A 20334-nucleotide genomic window follows, 5' to 3' on the forward strand; every position below is an offset into this window, starting at 1 on the left:
CTTTGTCTGTAATGTTCCTTTGATTAAAAACCATTCTTCAATTTGAAGGACACTGCACACTGCCCCGAACCATTATCTTCGACAATCCTCACGATGGATCAGCGGGTCACAGCAGCTCCGATAACGTGATGAACGCCCTCAAAGAAACATGCAAGACGCTCGGTAATGAAGCCAGTTCCAAATCTGCAGGCAACTTCGCCCAACTTGTCAGGGTAAGAAAGTATTTTTTGTAACATATCTTATCCTCCAACCTGCATTGAAATAGTATGACCCTGAACACTTACATACAGATTCTTAATTTCTTAGTCTCCCTCATGGGGCGCTACAAAAAGTGTATCATTTACGCACACTTAGTCCGATTATTGGAATGTGTTAAAATTAATTAAAATCTACATTTTTATTATAAAGCCTCACAGTATGTTGAAGCTACCAGTCTGACTTAAAAAATCTATTGATGAGGAAGGCAATAGACATTAGCATTAATAAAGCCTTAGTTTACGGTTTAGGGTAAGATCGCGGAACACAGCAAGCTTGTAAAACTAATGACAATGGTTATCTTTTTTATCACAGATTTTCCGGACAGCTAACAAGGATGACTTGATGAAAGTTTTCGGACAAATTAAAGGGAACAGCTTGGACAAGTAAGACTTTTGAGCTCACATTTCGATAAAAAAATATTTTTTTATGGGCTATGGAAATTTTGGAATCTTCTTTGTATTCCTTTTCATTCAAGTCAAAAGTTTTATAATATAGTTATAATTAGGAATCGTGCTCGTCTGAGAGTTTACCATATTTTGTGAAGTGTGCCAATCCGCACTTTGCCAGCGTAGTGGACATTTTAGATAGACCCCAGCTTTTTGGTGGGCCGTTGATGGGTTAAAACGATGATTATAGTTGCTTAATTTTCTAAGTCTTGAGTGTTTTGTGATAGTAGACGTAGTATGATAGTAGTGTATTTTTGGACAGTAATCACTCAAAGACCACTCTCTTCTCTCTCTCTTCTTACTTAGTGTCTAACTCACAACTTAGTAATCTTTTATTTTTGGACCGTACCTACACGGTAAGCTTTTATAAAACTCTCATTTTTATAGCCTCTCATAATGAAGCTATGAATCTGAGAATTTGATCATTATGATCAAGCAATTGTTTTTTTACAGGCGTGTCTTTTTGGACGCCCTGCTTCGTGCGGGCACAGGATACAGCATTGAGACATCCATCCAAATTCTCAAAAGTAAGGAGTTGAATGATATTGAAGAGAAGGTGGTCTTCCTTTCATTAGGAAACGCAAGGCATGTCACCAGTGATGCAATCAAGGCAGCTACCGTAAGTAATTTGAAAATCGAACTTGGTTTCAGCCCTTGAGAATTTGGTCCCTACCTTGTTAGATACAAGCATAGAATTTACACTTGAATATTGTAGTGACTATCACAAAAAAAAATTTTTAGGAATCAATCGCAAATCTTTATTTGCGAAAATACAACACAGATATATATGTCATACATTAACATAAACTAGCTGTCAAATATTTTCGTCCATTAGAAGCTATTACTTAGACCACAAGAATAACACTTTCTATTTTCTCTACTTAGAGTCTACTAGATCTACCCAAATTGCCAAAAGGAGTGTACTTGGGTGTTGGAGCGCTCGCGGGAACTTACTGCCGTGACCACAACTGTCACTCAGAAAAATCTGACGGAATCGTTGCACTTAGCAAGAAGTTAGCTGGCAAATTACAAAACTGCAAACCCAAGACAAAACTTGAGGAAGATAATGTAAGTTTCTCACAAATTCAAATCTCTCAAGACTGTTTTACTAATGTTTATCACCATTCCATTTTTTTTATATACTACTATTTAAAAAATAATTCAAAAACTGACATTTAAAGAATTGTACCAGAGTTGATTTTAAAAATGTTAACGTAATAAGATTCACTAAGTCTTGCAGATATGAGAAAGAAAATTTTAGGAGCATTATATTATAATTACCTGTTTCTTTATCCTTGTTCTAGGTTGTGGCAGTGCTGAAAGGTATCAGAAACATTGGCCATTTGGAGGACAGTTTGATTGACAAGCTGGTACACTGTGCGGTTGACAACAGCGTCAAAGCTAGAGTCCGAGTTGCTGCCCTGGAAGCTTTCCAGGCTGACTCTTGTGCCACTAAGGTATGATGCCCATCTGCTTTACATTGTAATGTGAACTTACAGGAACTTTTGTAATCATTACCATCGGAAAATCATGTGTTGTTATACCTTCAAGATAATTATACGTGGTCAAACATTTCGCGTTGGATACGTTCATATTTATTATCATAATACTTTCTTCCAAAAAATCATTTTAAATCCTTGAAATATAAACCGCAAAACGGCTTAATTTGATTCATCTTCTCTGCCCATAGCTGTAAAAGTGCTTTATAAATGAAACCATAGTCCAGATAACATTTTTCTTAACTATTCTGTCCTTAATTTAATCTATCTCTCAATTATTTTCCTAGAGCTCGCCTTGTATCTCTATCGCACTACACCAGTCAAGAATAGACTAGTCCCATTAGATCTTTCCACTCTCTAAGATTTAAATAATACTCTTATATCCAAGGAAATTCGAATTCATTACGTTTGTTATTCAGAATATTCCGGCTCCCACAACCAGTTACGAATTAATAAACGATACGATACAATAAATAATCGTTCTATCGATTTTCAGGTGAAGAAGACCGCTTTAGACATCATGAAGAACCGTCAACTAGACTCTGAGATCCGCATCAAGGCCTACCTCGCTGTCATTGACTGCCCTTGCGGAAAATCCGCCAACGAAATCAAAACTCTGCTGGATTCTGAGCCTGTTCACCAAGGTATTTAGATTTTTTTCAAATATTTCATGCGATACATGTGATCTCGTGTGCATCGCATTTATCTGAGACGTGTAATGTACCATATTCTACACAACCTATAAACAAAAACTAGCTGACCCGTGCAACTTCGTCTGCACCAAATCGGTTATTACCGGAAAACATGAATAGAATGACATTTTCTAAAAATTAATCCTAGATAGATCGATTTATCGCCAACGAAACCCCCTGTATACTAAATTTCATGAAAATCGTTGGAGACGATTCCGAGATTCCAATTATGTATACATATATATATACAAGAATTGCTCTTTTAAAGATATAAGATATAATTATTTATACTTGTTCCAGGCAGATCTAGAATAGATATATATATTTAATCAAAACATATTTAACAAACCATTCAAAAAAGCAGTCATTTTTGCATATCGATACGAAAATCTTCTTTGAACAAGGGCATATAAAACTTGTATTTTTTTGTAGTCGCCAGATTTATCTCTACGTCTCTGCGCGCCATCCGTGCTTCTGCCAACCCTGACAAACAACTCGCAAGACAGCACTACGGACTCATCGGTATCCCCAACAAATATAATGTTGATGACAGGTAATTATACCAAAACTTGATGAACAACTTAATATTCAATAGAAACAGGTGTTAATTTGCGGAATTTCATGTTAAACAATAAACGATAAATAAGCTTAATCCTCATGACTTAACAATTTTACATTATTAAGTCAACATCTCCTGAGGATGTTCTAGTGTCGGAGCGAAACAAGATTAGAGAGCTGCGGAAGATATGTTTAGAGTTGCCTATAAAGATTGGAGAAATTATAAATTGCACCGTACAGATTCTACTGCTATTCGATGAGTTAAGCAAATTAAGCTTAATGTTCATTACACAACTTTACGTCAAAGTTAAACCCCCTGATACTGACATAATTTAATTCCAGGAAATACTCCTTCTACCGTGAAATGAGCTACAACGTGGATATTCTTGGAGTTGGGGGGAACGTGGAACAATCCGTCATCTACTCGCAAGATTCCTTCTTGCCCAGATCTGTCAATCTAAACCTCACTGCTGAAGTGTTTGGACACAATGTTAACATTCTTGAAGTAAGTTAATACTACTAGTACTTTTAACCAAGGGTTTATACGCTATGTGATATATCATTAGATATTTTTACGAGTTATTTTTGCATACAGCTATAAGTTTAATTACTTTGGGAAAGTGGTGAATAAGAGATGCCATTCCCATATTAATTTCACCATACGAAAAATGTAGCGAAAAAAAGCAGGTAGAAAAAAAAGGAAACGTATAAATGATTCTTCTAGTTTTGATATTCCTTGGAAACCATTAAAACTCCATGTACGCACCTCTATTTAAATAAATATTATTTTAATGTAAGGAACTTCAGTCGTTTTTTTTTGTCATTTTCACTATCATCATCCCGATGAAAGCTCTTACTAATCAAAACTTAAAAATTATAGGATTCATTGTCTATTTTAAAATAAGCTCATTTTACTAGAACGAATTTTCACTGAATTATTTTATTGTAGATCTTTTTTGTTTCACACTATATTTTTCTTATTATCTAGGTTGGAGGTCGCCAAGGCAACTTGGATCGCGTGGTAGAACATTTCCTTGGTCCACGAGGGCTTTTCCGCACTAAGGAACCACAAGATCTTTTCGACGAATTAAAGTCGAAATTGGGAGAATCTGCCCGTAAAGCGGAGAAAAGCGTTAGGGGAAGGCGTTCTATCAAGAGCGAGGTTGACAACTTCGATAGACAGGTAACACACTTCTTCAAGGAATACCCTAAACTTATTATCATAAACTGATTTGTTTACCGATATATTAAAAGCATTACATAAGAAATCCTGGTCGCTCTGATTATAAATTCTGTCATATTATCTTAAAACGCGTGCGCGCGAAAAAACAAGGACAGTTTTTTCCAATGTTAAATATTACATTCAGGGGTCTTTACGTTACGTTACGGATATATTTCGCCTTCCGTGCGAATAGGTTAAAGTGTATCACGGAAAAAGAGGGGTAATATTTAGGTTTCATCGCATTGCATGTTCAAACTCTTTCCACTCTGCGTGCAATAACACATCTATGCAATAAGAACCCATTTTGAACTCTCTGGAAGTATAAAAAACTCACTTCATTACTTAATTCAAGGTCAAGGAAGAATCAGCTGCGTACAACAACGAGTTGGATCTGGACATGTACATCAAGCTCTTCGGAACCGATGCCGTGTTCTTATCACTCGGGGACGGCAAAGGCTTCGACGCTAACGGCTTCCTCGACGAATCTTTAAAGATGATGAACGAGGGTATGAACAAAATGAAGCACTTCCAGGTAAATAACCGACACACCATAGTATTTTTAGTAAGTATTGGCAAACACAAACGCATTTTAACTAAATTCACATAATTATACTCGAAAGTTTTAGTTTGAGATTTATCTTTGTAACGAGAACTTATTTACTTCTGTTGTAAATATCAAGTAATATTTATTATTGCGAGTTTGACAAACTAATGTGCAATATTTATCAAAAATAAAATGCGGTTTATCAATATTCTATCAACAAAAACCTATCTCTGTTATGAAGCACTCTCTCAGACTATATAAAGTTTCACGTATAAAACACTCAATTTCTTTACAGCAAGAGCTACGCGGACACATTCTCTTCCTCGACGCAGAGTTGGCATACCCAACTTCCACTGGTCTTCCACTTAAACTGGACGCTGTCGGTGCAGCCACTGGACGCGTTGATGTCTCCTCCTCCGTAGACATCCGCCAATGCCTTCGCAACCCTGAATCTGCCAAAGTTGACATCAAGTTAATCCCAAGCACTGATGTTGAAATTTCTCTGGTCATGCTCGTTGATGCCGGATCAGTTGCAACTGGTATCAAAGTCATCACCAACCTCCATTCATCTACTGGTGGTCACGTCATTGCTAAAGTCATAGAAAATGGCCGCGGAATCGATCTTCAATGGGGACTGCCTCTTGATAAACAAGAGATCCTTACAGCATCTAGTGATATGGTATTCTTTACTGCTGAAAAGGGCCAGTTAGAGAAGCAAACGCCAATCGCGGGACCCACTGAGAAGAATGAATACTCTGGCTGCTTCGACCAGTTGTCTCAAGTATTGGGATTGACTTTGTGTGGAAAAATTGCTTTACCATTCTCGTTCTCTGGTAAGTCAGCAAGATAATAAGTAATATAAGTTATAATAAACTTTCTCAGTTTTCAGTATTAGTTCAATTTAGGAACTCCATAAATATTTTTTATTTTTTTTATTTCTAGGGACTTTAATAAAAAAATACTTGTATCCTTAGTTCGCATTGATGGCTACGAGTGCCTGCTATAAATTTATGGACAAAATTATTGAGTTTAAAATCAGATATAGTTTCTATGTAAATATTTGTATCATAAATAACCTTAACTTTTTTTATTTAGTACTTAAATTGAAAGCGCGCTTCACCTGTGACCATTAAATATTCTGCACTAAATGATCTACCTACATATTTTGTTCTCTATTTGCAGGACCAAAATCACAAAACTCAATATCCCAATATTTGGCCCGTTATCCTCTTGTGGGATCAACGAAATTGAACCTAGTTCTGGAAAAGAACGACCTCAGAGGATATCATCTCAAAGGAGTAGTTCGCGCTGATCCAAGTGGACATTACGGAATAGAACTGCTTTTTGATGCTGAAGGTATGTTTTTAACGATACCAGGTTATGATAAGACTCTATGATATTGTAGTTTATTATTTTTCACGATGATTTATTTTCCTATTTGTTGTTCCTTTGATTCCGTTAAATAAAGCTCCTTACATAAATCAGCTACCAAAAGAAATATATTACCTTTTTTTGTATTTCTTCAACAATAAAAAAAAATTTTTTGTTTGTAGGATCAAAGAACCGTCGCACACAAATCACAGCAGATTTAATAAACAACCAAGATGAAAAAACTGTGAAATTGAGCCTAGAATCTCCAATCAAAGTTTTGTATGGCCAAGTTTCAGTTTACACCAAATCAAATGAGTATGCACTTGTTATGAAAGCTAAGATGGACGAAGCTTCGTATTACGGACGGGTTGGGTTGAATATTGAAGGAAATGATAGACGCCATGTTTACAAACCTGTATTGGAATACCAAGTGCCTAAAAACGCCAAAAAGAATATCAACGTCGATGGGCAAATAATACAAGAAAAAACCGGTGATGGTGTCAAATATACTATCTCAGGTGTTAAAGTAAGCATAAGAATTGCCTCTTATTTTTAGGGTTTCGATGCCAAATTTTAAAAACGAACCCGTATGGTGGTACTAATGCTTTCTACATTATATTTGCAATAGTCCCAATACCCAAATATTCATCACTTTTACTGCAAAAAAAAATATCATTGCACAAGGGGCCGAAAACATGGTGGTCAAAATTTTATAATAGGATTATTAGTCAAGCAGAATGATATGAATGATAGGAAATCTTTGACTTATCTTGAAACCAAAAAAAAAATACGTTTATCTTTCTTTTATATGCGAAGTCGACTAAAATAAATATTGCTGGTAGAGTAATGTGCATTATTACTATTGCATAATTCAGGAATTAAATGTAGATCCCAAACAGGTTATAAGTTACGTGAATATTAAATTCTATTTCTTCAATTTTACGCTTTGTTACAGTTCAACCTTCCAGAAACCAATGAACCTGTGACTTTGATGGGCCACCTTAGTAGAACACCGAAAAAATCGAAAATGAACATAATACTTGTATTTCTTCAATTTTTCGCTTTGTTACAGTTCAACCTTCCAGAAACCAATGAACCTGTGACTTTGATGGGCCACCTCAGTAAAGAACCGAAAAAATTGGAAATTGACTTAAAACTGATGAAGGGACAACATAACATAATACTATCTAGCTCTCTTGCCAACTACGATTTCAAAGCCGATTTCCAGAACACATTGAACCGTTTCATTAACTTCAAAGTAAATGGTCACTTTGAAAACGTTGGAGAGGTAAATTTGCGATTATTTAAGACAGCATCTTACGTACACCATGACCCAATTCACTTATAATTAACTTTTTAACTTTCAGGTCTACCACAACGATATTGATCTCTACTACAGTGAAGATTGTCGCAGTCCTCAAAATCGTGTCACTTTAAATCAGTTGTTCAAACGCCACTACGTTTCCTCTACTGAGTTTACAGTAATTACCAAGAATAAATGTAAGTTTTAACTTAACCTTTTTTTAATCTTATCTAAATCTAAGAAAAAAGGTTTCGGATTAGCAATTTCAAAGCATAAGAAACAAATGAGAAACAGGTTTGTAATATTAGAATAGTACAAGTGAGTACTTTATAAAGATATTTGACAATAAAACTTAAAAGGCTGAACTGTTTCCTGTCCTTTATAGACCGTGATTGATTGATCCTAATTTAACAAATAGAATCAATAAGGAAATAAAATAAAAAAGGCGAGTTTACTCGATTTCTTACGAAGATTTTTTTTTGTACGATCAAATCTGTATTAAAAACTTTTGTTTCAGTTGAAATCCATGCACTACCTCTCAAGATAAAACTTGACATGGATCTCGATCCCAAGAAAGTGGACTTTGATGTTGGTGGAGTTTACATGGACAAAAAGGCTAGCTTGCAAGTTGATGGACGCACTCAAATTAAGAAGGAAGGAGACTATAAAATTAAATGGGCAGTAAACGTAGACAAACAAGTTGTTGAAGGCTTAATAAAACGTGATGTTGTCTCTGCTGATAAGTCTAATCTCGAGAATTACGTTGACTTCAAAAAACTTGGTAGATACGAACTCTCCGGTGTGGTTCTGCACAGAGTGAAGGCGAATGATGTAAATGTTGGAGCAGTCGGACATTTCAAGATATCTGGCACTGGAAAAGATGCAGACTTAAAGTAAGTGTTTTAACGGCTCTAAATATGAATTACCGTAATAATGATTTATTACTTATTTGAAGGTTAAAGTTATACTGTTTAAGTATTACACTACAAATACATTTCAGGAATAAGCTCTGGTAGCCTACAAGAGGCTAAGAGCTAAGGCTAAGAGTCTCAAATGTTATCTTTTATAAAACTTCATAATATCCCTAGTCAATTTAAAAGGGAATAACTACAAAAAAATCTCTTCGTTTAAAATGGACTCTGTTGCCATCTGGTTACTGTTGCTTAACCAACCGTATTATTTTTATCTTGACCTTGAAAGTTCTTTCAATTATTGCCTCAGCCAGAATTCGCATTGGAGTAGTGTGGTACTAACTATTTTTAAATCAGGTTTGACATCGGCTACATCGAAACCGCTAAGCTGTACTCCTCCCACGCAACACTCACAAGTTCCACCCAGGGTGAACTGTTGAACTACTTGCTAAAGATCAATACTGGTGCCAACATAAATGGACAACTTAAGTTTAACCTTAAAGACGCATTGGCAGCCAACGGTCAGTTCCAAGTAGCTGAAAATGATGGAAAGGGTAATGGAAACATCATGGTGCACTTTAAAACGGTAAGTTTGTTTATTTTTTCTAGTTAGGATTCAGTAATTTATAACCGATGTTCTACAAAGAGGTTATCGAGAGATTTACATTCAGTATTCAAAAGTTATCTTCTTTCAATAAGTTACCAGTTTTTTTCGTTTCATAAAAAATAACAGCGACTAGCGTCTGTCAGAAAAGTAGTTAATAGGTGGTAAGTAGGTAGGGATAGGTCTTCTGTCAATCTCCAGTGAATAGAGCACTGCCCAAAACTCTGAAAACACTTCAAAGTTCCTATATGCTGGACACTTCTTGCTCGCTTTTTGATGTCGCTAAATGTATCGTTTTAATCAATATAAATTACATACAAGGTTTTGTCTTCCTCAGATTGATCGGGTTATCAAGGGAGAAGTTAAGTTCTTAGCCAAGGAGCCAACATACAATGCTGATGTAGAACTATTCCTTAATTTCGGAAAGAACAATAATGACAAGATACATTTCACTACTAATAACAAGAAAACCGAGAAACTCATTGACAGCAAGTAAGTAACATACTACCGTGCATGAAACTACATAAAAACATTTTTTTTTTGTTTTCTTTATTAGGTAGATTTTTATGCGTCTTTTTTCTCACAGAACTTATTTTTGATTTGCTTTAGAGTCAAGCCATTCGGTCATGCTGCGGATATTTTGCAAGTATTTTTTTAAAATAAAATTTGTGTCGTGTTTTAGGAATAAACTCATGTATGGAGGTAAGAACACTGAGTTGAACCTTCATGGAGACTATCAGAACCTTTGGAAAAACCATGCTAACGTAGAAGTCGTCCTACCCGATGAACGGTGTTTGAGCTTGAAGATAGACAGGGATTTCGTTGAGAAGGACAACGTAAGACTTTTTTTTATAATAATCAGAATAATCATTATTAATCTATTACCAGACCACTATAGGCCACTGGTCTCCATAAATACATGTGCTTCGACCGGAGTCCACCACACTGCCCAAGCGCAGACTGGTAGACTTCACGCGCTAAAGTACTTTCACATCTAAAACGTTTTGCAAGAGGCCCGTAGATTATATAAGGTTACGTGAAGTTTAATATTTAGGTTCGAAAATCAACATTCAGCTTAACTTGCTACAATCCGCGTGAACCAGGAAAATCTGAACCCCTAAATTTATTATTTCTTAAATGTAAGCAAAATCTCACCGATACCATTGTGTTAAGGTTTAAGCAATGATGAATATAAAAATGTAAACTGTAAATCACGGTCTTCGCTAAAGTAATGCCTGCTTCTATCTAAACAAATTTAAACCTCAGGTTCTCAATGGGCAAGCCGAAGTTGTTTTCTCTGATGCCACAAAGCGCGGCGGACCTGCTTCCACCATTAAATACAAGGGCAAGGTCACCAACACCAACTGGGACAAAGAAACCATAGACTTGGAAGGTCAACTCGAGTTGCAAGTCAATGGTGGCAAGAACCTCCTCAACACTTTCAGCTTGAAGAACATTCCTAAAGGCAAGAAGAGTGATGTCGCTTTCAAGGTGATTATTTATTTTAGTAAACTTAACGAAGATTATTTAACACCATAACGTTGTACTTTAAAATATCGCTTTAGTTTTCTCGAATAAGGTTTTAAGACAGTCTTATTATTATCTAACATTGTAATTAAATGAAATGTTTGCATATTTAGAACTGTAATGAAAATCAACAAGTGAGGCGTGGTAGGTCAACACAATATTCCATACCCAAAAGAGGTACACGGAATTGTAACAATTTTAGAAGTCGGTTGCAATATGAAAATAATTAGACACTGTTTAATACAATAAAAAAGAGTTATTTCAAAACAATTTTATTTTTCAGACTGAAATTAGTGGCACCATGCTACCTAAAAAAGGAATTTTGGACGCCAGCTCTACTTACACTGAAGGAGATACAGTCGATGATACATACAGAATCAAGTCAAGCTATGGCGATGATTTAGCCTTCGAATTGGTTGGAAAACTCCAAGTTGCTGTACCTAATAAGGGACTGAAGAAGTAAGTATTTTGATATATTATATTTATAAGCTTTAAATAAGGATGGCATGTGACCTCAATGAAGTTTTATATACTTTATAATCTTTTCTTGTATTTTGTTTGATAAAGTTAAGGTTTAATACAGAAGAAATAAAATCGATAAGAGTACCTTAAAAACGTTTGTGTTCTTGATGCTAATAATTTATGTTGATTTTTTGTGACTCTCCTTATGTCTAAACAAACTCTTTTCTAACAAACAGATACGTTGACGACTACACCATGAATATACGACTACCATTTGAAAAGGCTCATGACATCAAGTGGGTTTCAAACTTCGTTTATAATCAACCAGAAAATCAAGCAGCTGAAGTAAGTTCGCTTTATTTTACACCCATTACAAAAAAAACAATAGTATAGTAGCATTGCACTTATTTTTCTTATTAACATTAGTTATTAGTTCATAGTACAAAATTAGGGAAGAACATGATACTTACTCGTATATTAACAGACAAAGAAAACGGGGCTGGGGAAAATCTAAACTATAAACCTTACTCCATTCTAGAATGAAATTGTTCTAAATTATTTTACTAATGTTTTATTTCTATACAATATTTTTTCTCATTGACTCCTTTATTTTTAGATCACATTGTTAGAATCTGTACAAGTTAATGCTGATCTTTACAAGTTCGAGTCGAACGGCAAATATGATCTAAAGAACGGAAATACCAAACTCAAGATTATCCTACCTCATGTTGAACCCGTCAGCATTGATGCTACCTACAAAGTTGATGACACTAGTAAGTACTATCTGAACATAAAGAAACTTTTAACACATTAATAAGCATGTCCAATATATTTCAATGGGCCTTTAATAGGGTTTTTACATGTTATGCGGCCATTTGTCCTAAGAAGCTATAAGTTAGAAGTGCGTCTGTTTTGTTTATTTGTTATCTATGAATGACCTTCGCACTAAATTTCTCTTCGCACGAAATTTAGTGCGAAAGGTAGCGTGTCCTGAAGGAGGGACATAAAATACCTTTTATTCCGTTCTACCCGCAAAAACTAGTTTCGTGGTATTCAAAAGAATAAACATTGTAACTTATGCTCTGCTTAACAGAATAACTGATCATGACAATATATTATGTAAAGTGATAGCTTGCATCCTGGTAAATGATGAAGGATATTAATAAAAGTAGTAATCAATTGGTAAAATATTAAGTTTTCGCATGATTTCAAAACAAACACGGTTTATGCAAGCATGTTAATTTAATACATATCCAGATTTACATCTGCAATGTTAAATCCTCGATCCCATTTTAAGATAGACATGTGAAGGAAGCTCGCGCTCTTACGAAATTATTTTATCAAAATTCCGAAAGTACGAGATATATATATTTTAGAAGAAAATACATTCAAAAATATGTAAATTGGTTTTACTTTCGTTACAGAGGAAAAGGCATCTGGCGCAGTCGACGTAAATGCACGCTACGGCAAAGGCAAGACCACTTCTATCACAATACAAGGCGCCTCTGGCCAGAAGGAAATCGATCTCACATTCTCTGCCAACTCTCCGCAGAACGAGAAATTCAAGAAATTTGAAATGAAATTCAACACCAAGGTAATTATTTACTTCTTTTTCAAATCGTTTATTTGCTTCAATTCTTCCTTTAAGGGTAACAGTTACATAGGGCTCGGGCCTTGAACATCATTTATTAAACCATAGAGTAACTTTTACTCAAAATTCGGACATCCTGAAATAAACTATTTTGCACTTTACTTTCCTATACTATTTTATCAGATAACACTTTAAAGTATTTATCTATGCTATTTTTAGATTTTGTACTGATTATAATTGTTGCATTTTTTTCCCACAGAATCCATCTCCCGACACATACAACTCTCTGATCCTCATAGACGCTGACGGCAGGGTCTACAAATCAGAGGGTGTCGTCGTCTACTCTTCTTCTCAACCCATTTTTGATCTTAAATATAGCAGCCCATCATCACCTAAGCCTACCAGGTAAATACTTATTACAACATCCACTTTGGGCTACTCGCCTACCTACAGCGTGACTTTCAATGTCAATTCAATACTTCCTTTATGAATAAAAATGAAATTACTTTTCAGATTTTACTTCAAAGGAATGGCTCCCAGGTCAACCCAAGGGCGCATGGAGGTCAAGATAGAGAATTGCAAGAACTTCGATCTAGACTCCACGTTCGAAGTCAACTACGATAAGGATTTGGTTGTCAAGTTCCATGGTAATGCTGAATCACTGGGAATGAAGAACTACAACGTTGATATTTCAAGCAAAGACGCTGGAAATGGCAAACGCTTAGAATTCAATGCTATTAATGATAACAAGAACGTGCTCAGTGGAAGGTGATTATTTGTTTTCAATTCATAATACTTTAGTGTTAATCTAATTAATATAGTACAGCAAGTGGTAAGTAAGGTGTACAATTATGAACTAAATTATTGACATTTTTATAAATACAAATTGGAAATTTTATACACTCATTGAACTTTATGTCCATTATAAACAAGATATGACGAGATAAAAAACGAGTTATCATTATTTAATATGTAATCTTTATTTCTATCCTGTAGCACATCGTTCATCAGTAAGCAAGAAGGACCAAAGACGATCATCGAAGGTTCAGGTACCCTGAAGGTCAAGGATGAACAGAAACCAGCAAACTTCAAGTACATTCGCACCGTCCTCACTGAAGGCAACGAGCAAGGAGTTGAGGTATAATTTTAATATATTTTTAAAAGATCCTCTAAAGACGATTATTCGATTAGTCTAGATATGTTTGACTCAGCAGTAAATCCAATTAAGCAAATATCATAATTGACTGTGTTCATGTGCATGTGGCCCTTACCAATACATGAACAATGACCTAGATTTTGTGTGGTATCAATAACTAACTGTTCTTCTTAGTCCTAAGTTAAATGGGTCACACATTATGCTCATAAAACCGGTCATTTTTACAAATGTCGTATCTATATTATCTGAGCAGATAGAGTTCAAATTAAATATAGGTTAAAAATTGTTTTCCACTTTCGCAGACTTTCGTCAACGTAGCGTACGGGGACCGCAACCACGTGGCCGAGTTTCGTATCACCAATCTGGAGTACAAGACCTCATACGTATACTGCGAAGAGAAGAAACAGTGCGCCCACGCTGAAGTTAATGCCAAACTTATTACCACCAGTACGTACAACTTATAACGTCACTATAACCAAGTTAATTATTATTTTGGATCAAAAGGAATGACGGTCAACGCTAATGATAATACAATGAAATATAAAAAAGTATATCGACATATTTTGATGTCAATAAAAAGAGGAGTTACCTCAGAATTCTCTACCTTAAAAACTTTAGTCAATAAATCTGGGTACACCTTCAGAATGCTTATGAGCCTTGTGAGCAAATTTACTACCTTTATCTTTGCGTAGATAATTTTGGATACCTTAAATGTTGAAGTTGGTGTACGAAGAACTGTACCAATATCGAAAATGTAATTTTTCTATGAAGTAAAAACCACAAAAACTCATTTTTTTCATTTTACAGAACCTGGTTGCCTCCAACACCAGTTCAACGCTGGCTTCGATCTCCGCAAACTCGGATTAGCAACAGAATTCGGTCTTCAAGTCGCCAACGAATTCTCTGACAAGAACTTCCCTCAATATGACATGAATTTACACGTAAACCGAGAAAATAAGAAGTATCATTTCCATGTTTACAGCCAACCCGAACAAGGCAGTATGTATTACATTATTTAATTTTGTTAATTTGTATACGTTTAAAATTGATTGCAAACTCGTTAACCAGTTTAAAAACAAGTAAAACTGAGTTTACGCGTTCAACTGTAGTCAGAATATTTATTTGCTGGAATGTGTTCAGTGTTGCAGTTTAATCACTTGAACGTACAGCAAAACGTTGTTCTATAGAACTTGGTTTTCAAATCGAACAGTCGACTGACGTCCTTAGTCGTCGTATTATGGTTTATGTTAAAAAAATTGACTGATATCCAGTATATATCCAGTAGTAGGGTAACCCTTTTAAAAAACTCGAATTCAATGCAATAATTTATTGGATATCCAGAAAGGAAGGATCCTAAAAAAAATATTTTTTTTTCTTTGTTCCAGAATTCCCAGCGGGTATAATGCTTACGTTCCCTCAAAGGGTTATCGCTTTAGAATCCGTCGTTCAGTACCCAACAAACAAAAACCTGCCCTTCCCCATCAGGGGTGAGATCTCCTTGTATCCCGACAAGAACAAGCCCCAGTCAAAGACCGCTGCGAGATTCAACTTCGACGTAACTGGAAATGAGAAGCAAGGGGAAGCGTCCGCTCTTATTGGATTCAGCCATCCAAGAATTGGAAAGGTAAACGACGAAGATGCAACCCTGTGTTATTTAGAAGCAATAGTGCATTTAAATCGCTTGATAAGAAGAGAGACAATGTAGAGTTGAGTGGAGTTTTTAAAGAACGTCCCTCTTTTTTGTCGTATTTCTGTATCAGATTCATCAGGTTGTAGCCTCTCGTATAAGTGTTCCAGAATATAAAGCAGATTCTAATGAAATGCCACTAGCATCTTGCAAATGGTCTAGAAGCATCTGAACATTAAAGAAAAGTTTTTATTCTTGTTGCTCTATGACAAAAAACTAAGTCCTGTTAGTTTCCCTAAAATTTAAAAAGGTGGTAGAACCCATTTGATCTATTACTTTTATTCAACAGGAAGCTTTGATCAAGTTCCGAGGATCTCTAAACCGGCCCAACGATAACACCATCAAGATTGAAACCAACGGTGTCATCTCTCACTCTTGTCTTGGGCATGTAAGTATAAAACTGCTCGCAACTTACGCCATACGTTGCAAACTGATCTATAGTTGGTGTAATTCTTATAACAATTTTTATTGATCGATCTTGTTTATAAATCCTTAATAAAAATACTTATCTGGCTTGTCTTAAAATGTATTATTCTAATCACTCAGTTATGCGAATTTAAAAGGTGTCCGGTAGTATTTAAATTAAGCACTACGAGTATTTCATTAAGAAATAATCAAACATAACTGACTTATATTACTATACTTTATCACAGCTTCTACTCTTGTTATATATCTATTTTTTTCATTGCAGGATCGCGAAGCCAAATTATTCTTGGAAGTCAACCCTGTTCACATTAAGTTATTGGTAATGATATTTTATTTATCTTTTAATTTTTAGTTATTCTAATGGTATATGACGTAGTATGAAGTCGTCAAATCACGCCACTACCAGATAAGTGTGATTTCATTCACACTTATTTGGTAGTGGACCAATACCTTAATCATACCCCAAAATAAAATTTAAATATCTGAAGGTTTTGCTTGGTAAGTTTTAAATAGCAAAGCAGCAAATACAGGAAGACTAAACCAAAATATAAATAAAAATATAAATTCGGAGAAAAGAGAATGAAGAAGATTACATAAGATTAGAATATAGAAGTTGGATTTCACAGACATTTCTCTTTCAGATGGATACTCCACTGGTGAAGGTCATCGACTTGGAAGGCTCAGCTACGGCTAAGGATAACTTGCAACAAGCAGACCTAGTGTTCAGTCTTCTCGAAGGCAAGCCAGTATCAATATATGCTGTAGCCAAAGACTTCCAGTACTACGAATTTACTACTGGCTATAAAGGTATGTACCACTTTCAACTGCGTTTTTATTAAGGTAACTTATGCTTATTTAAAATTTCACAAAAACTTCTGTATTTCTTAAATTTTTAAAATTTCCTACGTTCTGTGAGATCAAAGTTTGTAGTTATTCGTATGTATGTGTTTTAAAATTAGTTCCACCGGCAATTTATTCTCCTCTTCTTTTTTCCTAATACAAAGGTTGCCTGGCAGAGATTGCTATTAAGCGATAAGGCCGCCTCTTGTATTCTACTTCTTTCTTTGTATTCCTGTTTTTATTTTATATTTTTGTATATGTTAATGTCGTGGTATACAATAAAGAGTTAAATAAATAAAGTTTGCATAAATGAGATTTTAGTATTATAACTCTTGTTTCAGATGAATCGGAACGCAAACTCTCAGTCATTGCCAACTTGAACCCCGAAAAGCGTGTGGACGTGTCCGTAGACATCGTCCTACACAAGAACAAGAAAAACATTGTTCACGGAGCACTTTTTATTGAGGATAACCTCATTAAGAGCGACTATGGTGCTTCTAAAGACAACTTCAATTACTTCGTGGTAAGTTAAAAGTTTTTTTAAGACCTCGATCAATATCATATTAACCCATCACCGGCCCACTACACGGGTCTCCTCCCACAATGAGAAGGGGTTAAGGCTATAATCCACCACGCACCCAGTGCTAAAACTCTCATGCATGTAGGTTTCCTCGCGGTGTTTTTCTTCACCGTTGAAGCAAGTAATATTTTAATTACTTAAAACGCGCATACCTTGGAAAAATTGGAGGTCCGTGCTGGGATTCTTAGCCACTTGGCTGTAACCGCTTTAACCATTACTTTCCAGCCTTTTACTGAATTTCGAAATTCGGCCATATCTTTATATGGATACAGATTCTTTAGATTTCAAAAAACGAGTGTTTTTAAATTTTTTTTTTTTTTACGCAGGGTGCGTTGAAAAAAGACTTGGGTGTTCTACAAGAACGTATCAAGAACATTGGTGAAAAGGCAAACGATGATGTCAAGAAAACATTACAGCGAGTCGAGCCAACTTACAAACAGTTGGAGCAAGCATATAGAGAGGATCTCGAGAAACTTACCCAGGATATCTCGAACGACAAGACTTTGAAGGAGATCTCTGAAGCCCTGTAAGTAAATTCTGACTAAAGTTCTGAACGCATAAACTAACGAATAAAATGCACCAGTATTGAGTTGAGGAAACCGTTCTTTCTTGTACAGAAACAACTTATACTACAAAAGTTAAAATAATTAAACAATAATGTCACTAAAACTGTCCTGTTATTTAGATTAATTCTAAATCAACACATAGTCATCATCATCAAAAATTTTTGATTAAATATTTAGATTAAGGAAAAAGTCACGGAAGGCCTCACAATATTATGATTTTAAAATATTTGTATTTATTTCACTAGGCACGTCATCACTAAAGTGATCGTTAAGCTGATTGATGATGTGGTTACCATCTTCAAGCCAATGGCCGACAAATTTGCCGAAACTGTATCTCTAGTCAGCCAGAAGATTTCCGAAATGTATGAGAAACAGGTAAGCGATTATATAGAACTTGGAAATTATTTCAAAATATTTTAAGAAGTTATAGGTTTGGTGAAGATGTTTTCAAACTTAAGAAAAAAATGTATCCAAGATGAATTCGGCTATAAATAACTAGCTATTGCCCACGACTGAATCCGCATTTGTTTCATCATTATCATTATCATCTGCCAATTTGTGTCCACTGCTGGACATAGACCTCTTTCAAGCAGCGCCAACTTTCCCAATTTTTCGCTTTCCTCATCCAGTCGATGCCTGCCGCATTTGTTTAGGATTTTGTAATAAGTTTTCTCAAACTAAAGAGTAATATACTTTGTCAAGATCAGTTTTACTCTAAGCAAACATTATTTAAAATGAAACCTGCGGGAACCGTTACCGGTTGGTTTTGCAGGATTAAAAGTAACTTATGTCGTATCTACGTCCTGCCGTAGTGTTTGTATACTCATTGTGCATACACTATTGAGTCAAAGTTCATTGTGTTTGTTTCCTCATTGCTATCAAGTATGAATTATTTTAGGAGATTTGTTGTAACGCAAGCCGGGCTTTTCGGCTTGTATGGCATTACCGCCACTGCTGCTTCGCATTTGTGCAATCTAGATACTAAAGTGGGGAATTTTGAGCTATAATAGTAGTATGTATCAAGTATGATTACATTGCATTTTCACAGCCGAGGTTGTATTGGGCGCCTTATCTAACAGCGAACGCGCTAAGCTAGCCGTGAATGTAACAAGTAATGTACCATACGCGTTTCAGACGACGATTTTCATCACACTTGCGAGGATAAATAAGGATAAACTTGTGTGTCGTAAATATACGTATCCAGGATGCAAGATGTTCTGATGACGAGTTCTGTGCCAACTCGTCGAGATTAGTGCGGATGAACAAGCATACCCACTTACTCATTAACAATATTAGTAGGGATTTATTAATTCGCTTAGTTTGGTTGTAGGGCGAAACGCTTATAAATGTTGGTAATAATTTAACATTTAGCATTTCATTTAACTTGGTTTTTCCTTACAGATTGCTCCAGGCTTGAAGCAGCTATATACGAACGTCGCTGCGATGATCCAGGCTTACTTTGACGGCGTCATTGACGCCGCGGCACACTTTGCTGCCATCATCATGGACTTCTTCGAACGACACAAGCCAGAGCTACAGGAACTTACCAACATCTTCACTGAGATATTCAAAGGTATGGATTTGTTTATTAATCTGTAGTGATTCACCTTGAACTAAGATAAATAAATAGAATAAATAAATAAATATACTACCACAATACACACATCGCCATCTAGCCCCAAAGTAAGCATTACTTGTGTTATGGGTACTAAGATGACGATTTTTATGAATAATATACATAAATACTTAGAATTTTCATATAAACACCCAGACACTGAAAAAAATTAATGCTCATCAATCAAACATTTGCCAGTTGTGGGAATCCAACCCACGGCCTTAGGCTCGAAAAGCAGGGTCGCTGCAAACTGCGCCAATCGGCCGTCAAGATCTTGCTTTAAAAGATGTAGAGCTTGTAAAAAACTTTCTTTAAGTAATACAAGACACTACACCAGTCGGCAATCAGTAATTATTCCTGAAAGTTACCATTTTCCTTTCCATTAATAAATATAAACATTGAAATCAAACAACCCCAAAACTTTCTTTATTAAAACAGGCCTCAGACAGACAGTAATATTGCTACAGACAGCAACT

The 20334-nt window shown here is 35.5% G+C and overlaps 1 protein-coding gene across 1 annotated transcript in view; it reads left to right on the forward strand.

Annotated features, from left to right (window-relative positions):
- The window catches only part of LOC120634458 (apolipophorins), a 47938-nt gene that overhangs the window by 15178 nt on the left and 12426 nt on the right, over nt 1-20334 (forward strand). Inside the window, exons 7-43 of the mRNA XM_039905041.1 lie at nt 49-212; nt 571-641; nt 1158-1323; nt 1590-1772; nt 2009-2161; nt 2700-2847; nt 3328-3448; nt 3796-3958; nt 4442-4636; nt 5028-5207; nt 5515-6052; nt 6402-6575; nt 6773-7116; nt 7663-7878; nt 7958-8090; nt 8411-8786; nt 9162-9390; nt 9746-9900; nt 10091-10244; nt 10675-10899; nt 11219-11394; nt 11634-11742; nt 12014-12170; nt 12822-12991; nt 13248-13393; nt 13502-13756; nt 13985-14126; nt 14447-14591; nt 14952-15143; nt 15530-15768; nt 16121-16219; nt 16523-16576; nt 16899-17064; nt 17439-17620; nt 18004-18203; nt 18489-18618; nt 19645-19816. Of these exons, the coding sequence (XP_039760975.1) occupies nt 49-212; nt 571-641; nt 1158-1323; nt 1590-1772; nt 2009-2161; nt 2700-2847; nt 3328-3448; nt 3796-3958; nt 4442-4636; nt 5028-5207; nt 5515-6052; nt 6402-6575; nt 6773-7116; nt 7663-7878; nt 7958-8090; nt 8411-8786; nt 9162-9390; nt 9746-9900; nt 10091-10244; nt 10675-10899; nt 11219-11394; nt 11634-11742; nt 12014-12170; nt 12822-12991; nt 13248-13393; nt 13502-13756; nt 13985-14126; nt 14447-14591; nt 14952-15143; nt 15530-15768; nt 16121-16219; nt 16523-16576; nt 16899-17064; nt 17439-17620; nt 18004-18203; nt 18489-18618; nt 19645-19816 (6822 nt within the window). The remainder of the gene's footprint in view (nt 1-48; nt 213-570; nt 642-1157; nt 1324-1589; nt 1773-2008; nt 2162-2699; nt 2848-3327; nt 3449-3795; nt 3959-4441; nt 4637-5027; nt 5208-5514; nt 6053-6401; nt 6576-6772; nt 7117-7662; nt 7879-7957; nt 8091-8410; nt 8787-9161; nt 9391-9745; nt 9901-10090; nt 10245-10674; nt 10900-11218; nt 11395-11633; nt 11743-12013; nt 12171-12821; nt 12992-13247; nt 13394-13501; nt 13757-13984; nt 14127-14446; nt 14592-14951; nt 15144-15529; nt 15769-16120; nt 16220-16522; nt 16577-16898; nt 17065-17438; nt 17621-18003; nt 18204-18488; nt 18619-19644; nt 19817-20334) is intronic.

The sequence above is a fragment of the Pararge aegeria genome, chromosome 24 (assembly GCF_905163445.1).
Source record: "Pararge aegeria chromosome 24, ilParAegt1.1, whole genome shotgun sequence".
Lineage (NCBI taxonomy): Eukaryota > Metazoa > Arthropoda > Insecta > Lepidoptera > Nymphalidae > Pararge > Pararge aegeria.